General features: G+C 31.6%; 2 protein-coding genes across 2 annotated transcripts in view; one reads left to right on the top strand and one right to left on the bottom strand.

Annotated features, from left to right (window-relative positions):
• Positions 1-3,943: 3,943 nt before the first annotated feature.
• On the top strand, positions 3,944-5,434 carry LOTGIDRAFT_161099 (hypothetical protein; the record flags this gene model as incomplete). Its single annotated transcript, XM_009056338.1, has 1 exon — positions 3,944-5,434. One exon carries the CDS (start codon positions 3,944-3,946, stop codon positions 5,432-5,434), a length of 1,491 nt encoding a protein of 496 aa, XP_009054586.1.
• Positions 5,435-7,147: 1,713 nt separating this feature from the next.
• Positions 7,148-15,943, bottom strand: part of LOTGIDRAFT_232276 (hypothetical protein) — a gene marked incomplete at both ends in the record, with an annotated part of 21,167 nt that continues 12,371 nt past the window's right edge. The window contains 15 exons of the mRNA XM_009056337.1: positions 7,148-7,333; positions 7,477-7,541; positions 7,594-7,598; positions 7,708-7,712; positions 7,768-7,772; positions 7,824-7,828; positions 7,884-7,888; positions 7,941-7,945; positions 8,001-8,005; positions 8,118-8,122; positions 8,175-8,236; positions 8,289-8,293; positions 8,349-8,353; positions 8,405-8,575; positions 15,148-15,333. Of these exons, the coding sequence (XP_009054585.1) occupies positions 7,148-7,333; positions 7,477-7,541; positions 7,594-7,598; positions 7,708-7,712; positions 7,768-7,772; positions 7,824-7,828; positions 7,884-7,888; positions 7,941-7,945; positions 8,001-8,005; positions 8,118-8,122; positions 8,175-8,236; positions 8,289-8,293; positions 8,349-8,353; positions 8,405-8,575; positions 15,148-15,333 (720 nt within the window). The remainder of the gene's footprint in view (positions 7,334-7,476; positions 7,542-7,593; positions 7,599-7,707; positions 7,713-7,767; positions 7,773-7,823; positions 7,829-7,883; positions 7,889-7,940; positions 7,946-8,000; positions 8,006-8,117; positions 8,123-8,174; positions 8,237-8,288; positions 8,294-8,348; positions 8,354-8,404; positions 8,576-15,147; positions 15,334-15,943) is intronic.

The following is a 15,943-nucleotide window of genomic DNA, read 5'->3' as shown; positions in this document are numbered from 1 at the left end:
ATACTTGTGGAAAAATTCACATCCATTGTAAATTAGTGTAGTCTTATTGTAAAGGGATTTTCTAAATACTTTATGTGTATCGGGGACACTAATAGCATCCAATTGCATCATTTGAATTTTCAGTCAGATGTCTGTAGTTCCTGCAATTTCACATAAAATGTTTGACGATCACAAAATAGGCTTGTATCACATTAGGCATTTTGCTATTAGTGTCATAAAAACACTTAGTTTTAGTGGAATTGCAGGAACCACAGACGTCTGATTGAAAATTGGAATGGTGCAAATTGATGATATCAATGTTCCCAATACACATAAAATATTTAGAACTTTGATTCAAGATTGTCAAAGATCGTCAATTGAGTCACAGAAAAAAAAACATATGACATGCATCACCTGAAGATAGTGACAAAATATGCATTGCATCTTTTCAAGGCTAAGTTACATAATCACAAAATATAATGGAAAGAGGTAAAAACTGGCCTTTTTTAAATTATGATTCTAAATATCCAAAAATAAAAAATAAAATCTGTAAAAAAATCATTGGTTTTGGGGCATCAAAATTATTCCCAATCTGCCTATCAATGTTTACTACCATAGACTGTACAGTGTAAAGCACACAGAGCAAAATCACTAAAAGGATGTACATGAGGATAAAAGCAACATAAAAGCCCACTCATTTTCAATGCACCCACCATCAGAATCTGAACCTAGATGAAAAAGTCAAGTTAAGCTGACATAAAGGGGGTATGAAAGTGAAAATTCTTTAAGTTCTTCAGTGGAGGTAAGTTTTAATTAAGGGGAGGGTAGATTAAAGTATTTTATCATGTTAGAAGAGAGTAATTATAGATTCTCAAGTCTTTAAAGTTGAGCAAGGTGGTAAATTTGTCATGGTGATCTTTTTCTTCATTAAGAGTTGTGAAAATTGTACTGATGGCCTGCAGAGAAGGTAAATCAGAAGGCATTAAACAGCATGTGCAAGGTAGAAGCCTGATTATGTAAAAAGATTCCTCTGTGTACAAGAAGAATTCAATCTATATTTTGTGTTTGAGGTGTATATTAAGCATTCAGATTTTAATGTTCCAAAGTATTTTTCTGTTTATTTCATAAATTTTTGTGTGTAATTTAATAAATGTGCAACCAATTCTATTAATTTAAAGTGAACCTTACATAATATTTTTCACAGGGTTCACAATTTGTAATAATCATATGCAATATTAACAGCACAACTTTATATATATACAATCAGTATGTCACATACAATAGATGATCAAAATGGACATCATTTTTCATTATTGTCTATTTATAAATAATTCTTGGAGGAATCTCAAATCAAATGGCAGGTAACAAAAAAAATGTTTAACATCCTATTTTTCTGCATCGTTATTTACTACTGAGTACAGGGAGTGCTATGCAACATGATATCTTCCCATTCCGTCCCTTCATGTTTTGCTCCTTCTCTGTTTTGCTCCTTTCCTATATCGCCCCTTTTCCATTTTGCCCCTCCCACTTCACCCCTTCTTGTTTCACCTCTTCCTTGTTTAATCAAATAAATAATAATTATGCTTTTTACAGTTTCATTTTGCAATATTACTTTTATGTATTCATATTAGGGAACGAAAAAGAGGCAACATGACAAAAAGGTCACAATGAAAAGAGATCTAATGGGAAGAGACGAAATGGGAATAGATTGAGGGCGAATTGGGATGGGATGATATGGGAAGGGGCGTTATGGGAATAAACCATGCAGAATTCAATGCACACTAAAATTGGCTAGAACAACCACATAAAAAATACAACCATACATATAGTGTTGCTTACAAAATACCAGTAAATGTTTGCATATATAATAAAAATTCTTGAGTAACATGTACACAAGCCATACGAATTTGATTATCATGAATAATAAGTTTTGGCACAACCAGTGCAATAAAAATTAATACGCACATGTGATTTATTACGAGGAAATTGAAAATGTTGAAGTTTAAAACTTGAAATGTGTGTGAAATTAATTGTCATGATCTGAACTCTGGTCAATTGAAGGTGAAATACACATCAAGAGAATTTCATAGTTTGTTTTTGAAGTCTGGTTGAACAAGATTTGAAATATTTCAATGAGCAATTAGAAAGTTTATATCAAAGGTTTTACTGTCAAATATTAACATGTACTAAATATAAAATGAGTCTATATTCTTGGTACAGAACTTTGAATGAAGAACTGTAGAAACATTAAAAATCATGGTATAACTCAATCAGAAAATCAGTCAGAGAGAAATGTGGTAAACTTGTAATAATTATAGACACTTTCAACAAACTTACATCAAACGCCACAGATTCAAAAAAAAGAAATTTCAGTTTACTCATTTCTTAAAGGGACAGGCCATTTTTTTGACCAATCATACTTTAGTCACAGAAACTGGAATTTTTTAGCTGAACTAATCAGTAATAGTGTCTGTTCAGAATTATCTGCGTTTGAATGTTAAAATGAGGACTCGTCAATTTAAAATACTCTGTGATATATAGAAAAGACATATCGTCGGTGGGCTTACAAAACCGCGTATATGGCCATTTTCACTAAAATCACTTTTTCGATTATTTGGAATCAGCAGTATATTCCGCACATTTTTATATGGATTTGGTGGTTCTAAGCCAATAAAAAGTTGTCTTTTCAAACATGTGACAAATTGGCGTATATTGATTGGTGTAAAATTGGGTCTTCCAAAATCACGTACCTCAAACTTTTTTTGTCAGGACAAAATGTGCAGCAAACAAACTATGCCAGAGTGCCAGAGGTAATGTAATAATTCTTTCGCAATTTACCTAAATGTCTTACGAACACTATTACATAGCTAAACCACACCAAGGATGGTTTAAATAACTTTTTGCATACATATTAGTTGCTTTATGATAGGACGTCCTTTGTACAACAGAACTTTTTACGTTGACGACTTAATATTTTTTAGTAAATTCTCTCCTAATCTGTAATGCTGTGTCCTGCAATGCATATTGCATCATTGTAATGAATTTTTGATATTATGTCCATACAAAAGTTCGTTAAAATAAAGTAAATTTTGACATACGCGATTTTGTAACTAAGCCTTGAAAAAATTATTTGGTTATTATTCGTATTTTCGCGTTTTTAGAATAACGGTATATATTTGTCTTAAGGTCGTATTTATATCATATTATTATTATCAAAATAGGCCTGTAAGTGAATACTGAATGATACTTTGTTTTTTATTATTTCAGTTGATATTATAATATCCTCACAATCATCAAAATGGCCAGTTATTCGAGAGGAAAATATTTGGTTAGTCTGGCAATAAAGTCCACCAAGAATTCAATAAATGAAAACAACTGCGGAGATGCTAATGATAAAAATTGTAAAAAAACAGATAATCAACCTTTACCTTCTGCTATTCTTACAAAAAAACCTGTGCCACAAGCTATAACCCCTCCTGAAAACAATGATATATTTCTATCTGAACCAGAAGCCACAATCAAACATGTACCACAATCTTTAACCCTACCAGATGACGATGTAACATTTCTATCTCAACCAGACGCCACAATATATTCATGCATACCCAGTGTATCTTGCTCAGAATCGAATCAAGTTCAGACATATATTGCCGAACCCATTGGCATGTATTATAACCTCCCCGAAAACTATCATGAAAATGTCGATGTTCAGACTTCAAACTCAATTCACCTAAAATCACCATCAGAATTACTAAACCAATGTAATCCATCTTGTTCTTACTTACCTCTCAAAAACGATGATGATAGTCTCACAAGTTTGCATTTACATGATGCTCAAGAAGTCGAGATAGATTCGCACTCGCCCATTGGTTCCACAGCACAAGATCAATCCACAAATCAGACCTGTGATGGGGTATTTTCTGACAAACCTTAAACTCAAACAAACAAAAGGCCGCGGTACACGATGAACAAATCATCACTTAGTGATAGCACTCTACTGGAGACTGAATCTGATGCTGACGATTCTGATAGAGATCCTGATTGGAAACCAAGGAAGAAAAGAAAACTTTTCGAATGTTCCTCCTCTGATGAAGATCTTGCCCACTCTCCAATTAGACCAATTTCAACAACCTCTGTACCTTCATCCCCAAATACACCCACACACAACCCCCCACATAAAAGATCAAAGCCAGGAAAAGCCATGCCAGAAAAATGGAAAAAGAACATACAAAAGCAATTACGAATGGAAGGAAAGGATTATAGCGGGATAAAGAAAGATGACGAGGGTCATTATGTGTATTCATCTGAGAAGCAAAAGAGAACATTGGGAGAAAGGAATTGTACTCGATTGTGTGCAATAGGGAAAAAATGCACTGCATTCAGTGAGGATGAACGATCTTCTATATTTGATCGTTTTTGGACGAACTTAAATTGGGATCAAAAGAGAGTTTTTGTTGCTGGATTGATAGACAAGGTTGAAGTAAAAGAAAGGAGGGAGAAAACGGGCGAAAGTCGAAAGAAGTATTCCTTTAACTATTTCTTGAAAAAGAATGAACAACGCCTTCCCGTCTGTCGCAATATGATGTTAAATACTCTTGGACTTAAAGACAAGATGGTTTACGAGTGGATGAAAGATGTTAGTGTGGGTGTACCGAACAAAACACCAGATAAACGACGCAATACGCAACGCACTGATAACAAAGTCATTGCAGCCAAAGAATTTCTGGGGAAACTACCAAACCTACCTTCTCATTACTGTCGCGCAACATCGAATAAGAAATATCTTGAACCCATTTTCACCACATTCGCAGACTTATATCGAGTTTACAAACAGTATTGTACAACTGAAGGAGTGGGCATTGTTTGTAAGAAGGCCTTTAAGTCATGTTTTGATGATTTGAATTTGTCGCTTTCTCGTCCTAAGAAGGACCAGTGTGATATTTGCTGTGGATTCGAAGCCGGAAATATCTCAGAGATCGATTATAACAACCATATTAATCTGAAAAATGAGTCGAGGAATGAAAAGTCCAATGACAAAGCACGAGCTGAAAATGACAATCGTATTAAAGTCATAACCCTTGATCTCCAGTCATTGCTCCTCAGTCCACGTATTCAAGCTAGCTCCATGTATTATAAAACTAAGTTAGGCTGTCACAATTACACAATATATGACTTGAACACAAGGCAGGTTGTTTGCTACTTTTGGCACGAAGGGGAGGGAGAACTTTCCGCGAACTCCTTTGCCTCATGTTTAGCGGATTACATTGATAATTTGTCGGGACTATCTGAAGATAAGAATATTACAATTGTCCAAAAATTTCTAGAGAAAGGTCACACCCAAATGGAGTGTGACAGTGTCCATAGCACTATTGAGAGGCGTTTACGCAACAAGCCTATTTACGTTCCACAAAATTATGTAGATCTAATAGGTACTGCCCGTGTTTCTCCTCCGTAAAAAGTAAAGTATCTCTCCAGTGATTTTTTTCGCAAATATTCGGAATTGAAGTACTATACCTCAATCCGTCCTGGTCGCGGTAGTGGAGACCCTGTAGTTACTAATATAAGACTTCTCCAATACAAAAACGGAATTATCTCCCATAAGTTACGGTATTCTGATACAGAATTTGAAGAGTTACCTTGTAGACGTCGAAACTCAGAGGCATCCGAAACACAGTTAACCATTCCAAAACTTTATGATGTAAAACCAAAAATCAAAGCAAAGAAATACAAACATTTGCAGGAACTAAAAGCAGTTATTCCTAAGGATTACCACCCGTTTTATGATGGCCTTATTCACATTGAGAATGAGTTTATTTGTATTGTTATATTTTATTGTAATAGTAACTAAGCCGTTTTAATTTCATTCTTTGAGATTTATTTTGCAGTACACTCTTTTCATACAGAATATCAAGTAGATATCGTCATTCTTTGTTTTTATTGAAATGATTTTTTTTTTTAATAAAATTTGTTAACTCGTTTGAATGATATATTTTTCATTATATCATAAAAATATTCATAAAACATGTCTATCTGTTAAAATCAAAATGATGTATAACATCATTTTTCTCAAATTGTAATGTCAAAATCGCGTATATCCATTTCTGACGTCACGAATGTAGACCCACACAAAAATGTACCAGCATAGTATGTAAAGACGCATAAGAACTATATATACCAAAAACTAACATTATTCTTCCATTATTAACAAAGTTATGCAGTTTTTTGTCTGTCCTGAAAAATTTTGAATTCTGCATATTCGCGATTTTGGAAGCCCACCGACGATATATAGAAATAGTGAGTAAAATTCCTAATTTGAAGTATTTTTAAAGGAATTATGTGGTTTTTGTACATTTCTAGTACTTCTGAAGACTATTTACATAATATTCAAGACTAAAATCAACCCCCGAAAATGGCACATCCGTCCCTTTAAAATAAAGTGTGATACTACATATCTAAGTAATTAACATGTCCATGGCAAATTAGACCCCATTCCACTAACTCTCTGAAACAATTGTATTATGTGTTATAAACAATTTTTGGGGGATTATTTGTAAGCATTGTATTATTTCAGTCCTTTCAGAATTTACATTGTTGTAATTTCTCTTTGCATGCAGCGAAGAACATTTATAGTACCATTTCAATTTAATATTTATTACTCAAATTGTTCTTATGACCTTGGCCAGTGCTTTTACAGTCAGGAGAGTATCTTCTATAACACCCAACACTACACATGTTATACATTATTCAAGTAATTTGTTATGTAATGGTTTTCAATTTAATCAAATTATTTGTTTAATACATGATTACTGAGTACATGTTTGTGAAATATTACCAAAAACCCAATATTAGCTTTGTGAACCTTTTCGAAAGGGATGCTAAGTTGACAAAACAAGTTGCAGAACCATGTATATTTTTAGTGTTTTTTCCTTTGGTAATCGTGATCTTCAAAACCAATTTAGCTACAGTTGAAAGATGATTGTGTACGATACGTAATTTATACACTTGTTGCCCAAATCCCTTCCATATCTTATTGTTTGTAACCATGTTTTCAAGATATGTCTACACTCTCTGCTAATAACATATCAAAACTCATCTGATAAATATTGGCTTCAGACAAAGTAATGACATCTCTGCAAAAACGCAACCCAACTACGCAAATAAGTTCAACTCACCTAGACACGGAAGATAAGAAGGCTATGAAGTTATCAAAAATAGTTTGACAATAAAGTAGATTAAGATTACTATCTGTTAATCCACCAGAACACTGCTCTACAGCCTGCCAGAAATACTCTATCAATAGATCAACAGATGTCAACAATTCTTCTACTGGTTTCCATTCTATCATCAAATTACTCTAAAATACACGTAAATTGCAACAAATAAAATGATATCTGGTCAAAAAGTTGCAAATTCTTTCAACTAATCAAGATATATATAATAGTATTTTTTATTGACCTTTTGATTTTGATTAGTGGAACTATATAATGATTTACTAACCTTGTCTAAAATATGACTAGGATTTTGATTATTAGAACTATATAATGATGATTTAATCACCTTGTCTAAAATATGATCAGGATTTTGATTATTAGAACTATATAATGATTTACTCACCTTGTCTAAAATATGACCAGGATTTTGATTATTAGAACTATATAATGATTTACTCACCTTGTCTAAATTATGACCAGGATTTTGATTATTAGAACTATATAATGATTTACTAACCTTGTCTAAAAAATGACTAGGATTTTGATTATTAGAACTATATAAAGATGATTTACTTACCTTGTCTAAAATATGACCAGGAATTGTCTATTAGAACTATATAATGATTAACTAACCTTGTCTAAAATATGACCAGGATTTTGATTATTAGAACTATATAATGATGATTTACTCACCTTGTCTAAAATATGACCAGGATTTTGATTATTAGAACTATATAATGATTTACTAACCTTGTCTAAAATATGACCAGGATTTTGATTATTAGAACTATATAATGATGATTTACTCACCTTGTCTAAAATATGACCAGGATTTTGATTATTAGAACTATATAATGATTTACTAACCTTGTCTAAAATATGACCTGGATTTTGATTATTAGAACTATATAATGATGATTTACTCACCTTGTCTAAAATATGACCAGGATTTTGATTATTAGAACTATATAATGATTTACTAACCTTGTCTAAAATATGACCTGGATTTTGATTATTAGAACTATATAATGATTTACTCACATTGTCTAAAATATTACCAGGATTTTGATTATTAGAACTATATAATGATTTACTCACATTGTCTAAAATATGACCAGGATTTTGATTATTAGAACTATATAATGATGATTTACTCACCTTGTCTAAAATATGACCAGGAATTGTCTATTAGAACTATATAATGATTTACTAACCTTGTCTAAAATATGACCTGGATTTTGATTATTAGAACTATATAATGATGAAGGTAGATGGTGGTATTCTAGAAGATGAATGTAACTAATCCAAAGTACAGATTTATCACCAATATTCAAAATATTCAACAGTTCACTTCTATCTGTCTTTGTATTAGCCTTGATTATGCTCTGCAAATATAACAGAAAATTACATTAATGATTTGTCAAAACAATAAACAAGATTTAGATGCCTATGTGAACATTGATAGTTACCTCAAACATGCTGTTACTTTTCAGCATTTCATGTAGAGTCTTATAACAGACATATTTCTTAATTCGTAGAATTTCAGATGTCAGTTTGTGTTTTGTGGGATTTTCTTGCATATTGAAAATACTAAAGTTAAATATATGAGTAAATATTCAAATTATACATTAAGACAGTAGCCAACACAGGGTTCAATTTAAGCAGTATTACATCACAGTTTAATTAACCCTTCTGCAACCTTTATTTCCTATGATTAGTAGAAATTAAAATTTATCATCATGATCTACAAATCAAATCAAATTGTGTATTGCATGTGAAATTTTTTGCCAAACTAGAAATATAAGGCAGCTTTCTGCATTCTCCATAATCTAGGGATTTATTTAAGATTCATCTGAAGAATGCATCCAGAGCATTTTAAATTTTTTACCAAATTTTTATGAAATGCAAATCAAAATCTAACTTGATTGGCTAAAACTGAAAAATGTTGCAATAAATAATATGATGATATTTTTGAGCAGCAATCAAGACATGTAATGACTAACTGTGGGATAACAAATGCCAAAGAATCTATCATATTGCTCTACTTTGGTTCATAGGGACAATTTATTTTCATTTAATCAGGATATAAACAATGTAACTTTCAGTTGAATAGTTTGATTTGTTAATCTTACATACAAAAGTACATTACAGATCAATACAACATTTCCTTCCAGTCATATTAAGACAACAAGCACTAAATCAAAACCACCTTCGACATTCAAATGGACATGCCAAATTGACGGAATAGTTATGCAATATTATTGATCTGACTGATAAACACAAAAAGTAAAAACTTGCAATTTGCAACATTTGAGTAAAGCTTGGAACAAGCAATTTGCAACATTTAAGAGTTTAATATCATTTCTGCAAAAAGATGTCATCATATGCTGTAATCTCCTAACTTGAATGATTACTAGCTCAGTCAAGATCCTAGTCCAGGCTGGGTGTCGGCTTTCAACCCCTTTCATTTTTCTTAAAATTTCTTAACTAAGATATCTGAATTCACCTACATCTTATCAGATATGATCAAAAAGATCTAGCAGGTAATAAGTCAGCGTTAAGATTGCATCTCTGATAATTACGCCTACTGGAAGTCAGAAAGTTCTGTCTAATTCTTTACGTGCATGAATCAGAGTAAATATAACATTTTTACAAGAATAAATTACAACTGATGAAGATGTGGGAGGGATGACTAAAAAGATTGAAAGCGTTACATAAATATTGTGAGAAATAGCAACAAATATCTTTTACAAAGATAATAACTTAGGTTCACATGCTGGGGATCCTGTCTACAAGCTAGTACCTTGCTAAACCTCTTGGCATTCATCTTACCCAAATTATCCCTAACAATTCACCAGAATTTAACATGCTGACTAAGATAAGAACCCACTACCCTTTGCTTATAATAAATAACAAGATATGAAGGGTAGGGAACAGAAATGCTTTGAAATATCACATTGGTTACACATCAGCTTTCCACACCGTATTAAAGGGACAGATTTGATATTTTCGAGAGATGATTTGAGGTTTGAATAAATGTATAGTCTTCAGAAATGTACGAAAAATCGCATAATTCCATTAAAATACTTCAAACGAGGTTCTACTTCTATTTCTAAACATGTCTTTTATCAGAGTCTAAAGAAAAGACGAGTCGTTATGTTAACTTTCAATTGAGGATAAATCTGGACACATATTGATTTGAAGGCTTAAATAATACTGATTGGCTTCAATAAAAAAATTCTGTTTCTGAGATTAAGGTACAATTGGTTAAACGGATGGCAAACCCGTTTCTTTAAAACCTTTTCAGTCAGCCCTGGCATTTTTCTCATTAATGTTAATTCTATTAGATTCAGCCCAGTTGATTCAGTGCACATCATTTCATTATCACTTCTTTATTATTATCTTGCTGGCATCATGTGATGTAAATGTCATTATTATATATACACATAGATATGTGGTGCATGTAAGTTGTCAAACACAGTTAGGTGGTATTACATTGGCAGACAACAGAAACTATTTGCTGATTTCATGCAAGCGTCTAAAACTCTTATCTGTATGCTGCCTTACAGTCCAAATAAAACTTGCAGATGACAGATAATATATTTTTCTTTGTGAAAAGATACTGTAATACTATATATTTCATCTAATTTCAGATATATCCAACATTGTAGATAAACTTAGTGTAAATCTATATACATAGTCATCTAATTATTTGCTTAATCAGCTCAAATATGATATCTTTCATACCACTTTTTCAAAATGAAAATCCAATCCATTGAATTCTTCTGTATTTCAATAAGAATAACATTCTGAAGAAGTTCAGATTGCTTAACCCTGTTTCCATTACAAAATTTATCTGTGCTCTGAACAGTTCAGAGTGTTAATTGTCGAGCTTTCTGAGAACAGTTCCAATTCGTTCCAATAGGTCTCAAAACAGTTCTTAGAACGGTATGCTCACCTTCTACCATACCTGGTTACATTATGTGTCTGGGTGTGTCAACTAGAACTCATAAAGCTTCATTTTATTTCAAATATTTTCTTTTCTTACATTGATATCAATTGGAGAGTGCGTGGGTGCTTTATTAACACAAAAGTTATGACTATTTAAGGACGATCTCCAAATAGTCAACAATATGTGGGAGTGATGTCAATCTGAATGTCAGTAAAAAGAGTAAACCTCGTATTAAGAAAATCACTTGGTTCAAATTTTGAACTTCTAGAAATCTTTTTTTCATTAGCTTCATTTCAATTTTTTTTTTAAAATTTTCAAAGATATTACAAACATATAATAGCCTTTAAATTAATGAACACTGTAGGTGTATAATAAAATCACACCTTATTTTAGTCTAGACTGAATGTTTTTTAATGCAGAGTTGTAAAAGTTGAAAAGATCAGCTGAAAAATATCAAATATTTAATCCCTGCATTTTTTAGACCAACCCTTTTGTGCTTCTAATTTGAGTTATGTTTTGAATGAAAACATGGGCTGAACGTGTAGTAAAGCTGTAATGCAAACACCATTGGTAGTCGAAATAAAACTAATGTTATTTTAATAAGCATATGAGTTTCAACCTGTCTGAGCTCTTTAGTTTTCACAATGTGATCCTAAGATGCGTTCAAAGTTATTTAATTGCTAAAATTATAAGCTAAATATTTAGAGTGTTCATGTAAACGTCCCTGCTTACCCTTTAGTACATGGTTCTTATTACACGTATTTTATAGTGAGAACACATTGAAAATATATTGTCTAAAATAAACAAGTCTATTGTGTTTTAAAGAAAAAAATGAGTTTGTTAAATAGATGGTTTTATATATCTATTGTATTTTTCAGTCCAGTGTATTGATATGAATTGCTTGCTTCATTGATGAAATCCATGTTATCTTCAATTTAACATCTTAAAGAAATGGAGTAAGGTTCTACTAATGGTAAAAAAAGAAATCATATGAATGGAGTTTTAAGTCCTACTTTTCTAAACCATGTGGGATAATGAAGACGAGCAATGCCATGCAGGGTGCATTGAGGGACATTTTGCCAGGACTGTGGAATTAGCCTTCCTAATTTAAATTGCCTACTATCCAATAAATCTAGCACAGAATGCAGTTATTATATAATAATTATTAAATAACTAAATGCTCTTTCCATGTCAGCCACCTTCTGCCTGCATCACTGACTGGGTGATACTTGAAAGAAGATAGTATATCACCTTACCAAGCAATCTAAAGTCAAAAGCAGGAATACCATTAAAAGTTTACTCAGGTTTATGAAAATAAATCAGATTATGTCACTAAATTTTAAGGGACAGATTTGATATTTTGGGGGGTTGATTTGGGTCTTGCATTATGTACATATTATATAATCTTCAGAAATACTAGAAATGTACGAAAATTGCATATAACGTACGGCAGAGTCTCAAGAAAAGATGTCGTTTTATTAACTTTCGAAAATGGATAATAATGGCTAAAATTTCGATTGTGAGCTATGAACAATATTACCTATTAGCTTAGCTAAATTCTTGTTTCTGAGAGTAAGGTATGATTGGTCAAACAGATGCTGAACCTGTCCCTTTAAATATGAAAATCAGATACCAGCTTTGTTTACAATTTAATTTCATTTAGTGAAGCTGGTATTAAAACCAGCATTTTGACTGTACTCCTAACTTATAGAAATAGATTGCAATATTCATTTTAAATAGTGATGCATGTAGCTGTAATTTCCTCCCAGCAGACACAATAATCCTTTTATTCCATCAAAATTCTATTATAAAGTGTATGTTTAGACAGATATGCTACCACTAAGTTAAATGTATTGTTTTTTGTATATAAATTATCAACCAATTACACAATAAAACACATTTTATGTATCAGGAATTACATGCATTGGGGGTGTCCATAGTAAATAAGAACTTTAATACAATTGGAAGATTACTCAGAAAGACAAGACATATTGTTGAGATAGATTTACAGATTCAGGATTTCAATATCTGCATTCCCAAGCATGAAAAAGAAGTATTGTTAACCGATCTAAATACATCATCCAAATAAGTTAAAGTTGGTGCTTTCCTAACCAATAATGTGATTTGAATATATATGTGCCAACAAACCAAATGTAAGCTAACACAATCACAAAGCTTTGCATATTAAAAAACTAAATTGACAATAAATTGGTAATACAATAATATTGATCCAGACAGAAATCAAAATAAAAAGGAGCACAAGTTAGTTTGAGGGCAGACTGGAACTTGACGCCATTTGCTTGATAACGCTAAACAAGTAGTGATCGTGGGTTCTAATCTACATCGGCACGTGACTAAATCATATGTATTAATTATTCCATTCTATGAATATAAATGGGTACAGATAATCTTTACAAAAATTAATGCCAAGAGTTTTGACCAAGGACCATCAGATGGACGGACACAATCCTCACGAATCTAAGTTGTTATCCGTGTTAAAAACAACAGTTGTTGTTCAAATTTGATGCACTACTAAATTGGTACAACCAGAAGGGAGAACACAACTTTAAAGTATACAGAATGAAATACTGTATGATATTCTATTGTTAAGACGCTAGTAACTGATAAAAGCATATTTTATGAACATCTTCACACACAGCTTTAGTCTTTATCATATCAAGATAACAAGCTTACAATATCCAATAAGAGGACAGTTTAAAGTGCTCCAGTAAATATTCTGAATTGCATGAGATAAAGATATTTCAACTTAAAAACCGATTAAAACTTCATTTCAAGTGCACTCTTATTTTGTGTGTTCTACTTTAAAAATGTATCTGTTTTATGTTAAATATTGAAGTGGTCTATCAGACATGATATCAGTGTTTAAAATAATAATATATTGAGTTAGAGAAAAAAAGCATTTCACAAAAACCACAATTTTTTTAAACTAAAGGATATTAGTAAATCATTAAAAGGCTAAGAGCTCTTTTTTTGTTCATGAGGAAAATTTATGTTATGTGCCTTTTTCTGAAGATTTCATTATTTGAAATAAAAATTTTTGGCTCCAAATGGGCTAATTAAGAAAATAGCAATGCCAGTCAGTATGCAATGAGGGAAATTTTGGTAGAGCAGCAGCATGAGCCTGATCTGCCCAATTATATCATCTGTTTCTATAACTGAATCCAAACAAATAATCACAAATGATTTGTATCATGTTGTCATTAGTACACAAGAACTTCACAAGATGTTCGATATAAAACTATAAATCCTATAAAATTCTGGAAAAAATTTTGGCTTATCTTCAAAATCCAATCTTTTTTTATATCAAGAGCTGTTACTTAAAAAATATTTGTCAAACAGTACCGAAATTCGAACTTGTCAGAGATATGGTTGACAGATACTGCAATGTGGGCATATAAAACCTTTGGCCTTAATCGCACTACTGTCTGACTACATTGTGCTTTGAATTGCAATTTTTCTCTCATTTCATAAATATTCATGAAATAATATTTTCAACTTTATGCCATTTGTCTTAGAATGTCTTTGAGTCTATAGAAATATAAGGTGATTTTACATTAAAATAGACACACTTCCCTCCTAGAAAATTCACGTGAAAATGACCTGCTTTTCAAACTCAAAATTCCCCTCAATAAAATCATGTTTACAATTATAAATTCAGTTGACATTGTAGTCAGAGAATAGGCAATATTTAATGTAGTTTCAGGGTATCAAGGGCAGTAACTCCACAAATATTTGTAAGATGATTATCAGATTCAAACTCATCCTACACCTTGTAAAAAATTTAGAAAATATTTGTCACACTGAACCCAAATTCAAACTTATCTGCAAATTTTGTGGATATAGTTCCACACACAAAACTTTATAGAAGACTAGACAAACAACAGTTGGCTTGTAAAGCCAATTGTGGTTGGACCACTTTGCAAAAGTGATATTTGCACACATTGCAATGTGGGCGTATAATAACTGAAATTAAAACACACATACCTGTATAAAATTTAGACCAGTTTTAAAACGACCAGTTTGAACAGCTAGTGTGACTTTATACAGTATGATTTCTAGTAAATAATGTGAATGTTGTTCTAATGGTAGACTGTCAGTAGATGTGAGGTATTCTATTATTTTATCACATATACTGTCTTTATTACTGTAACCTGTACTCCACTCTAAATACTGAAACACATACATTTAAATAATGATAAAAACAACTATATTTTATTATAATCAACTAAAAGGGTGATATAACTGATGTTAAGGAATCAAAAGTATAAACTGCTTTTGAAAATTGGTGCAAGGGAAATAACTCTTAAAGAGGCAGTATGAAAAATTTTTCAAATCAAAAACATCGAAAATCATACCTAAAAATATTTCTAAACTATGCTATTTATATCTATGTATCTACTTGATCAAACTGAATTGGTTTTAAAATTGTTAATTAATAACTGAGAGTATTAATTGTTAATTAAGCAGACCTATTTGGTGTCTAGCTTTATAATATCTCTGTATATTTAGTTGAAACCTTCGAAATAAGTAGGACTGGAGATTTTCAATCAAATTTTTCAGAGGTGTTAAAGGACACATTTCTCTAGATATTGGTGTATAGTTTTCATGAATAAAAGTACAAAATATAATGGTTCTTTTAAAGTCGGAAATACTTGACAAACCAAATATCTTTATCTAAGACATATACGAGCACATATAACAAAAGACAAGACAATGTTATGGAATATAACACACTTCTTTAATAAGATTAGGCACATAACGTTTCAACACAATATACATC

Source organism: Lottia gigantea, assembly GCF_000327385.1.
Source record: "Lottia gigantea unplaced genomic scaffold LOTGIsca_27, whole genome shotgun sequence".
Lineage (NCBI taxonomy): Eukaryota > Metazoa > Mollusca > Gastropoda > Lottiidae > Lottia > Lottia gigantea.
Note: the sequence above shows the minus strand (reverse complement) of the source record. Positions and strands in the feature narration are given on the sequence as shown.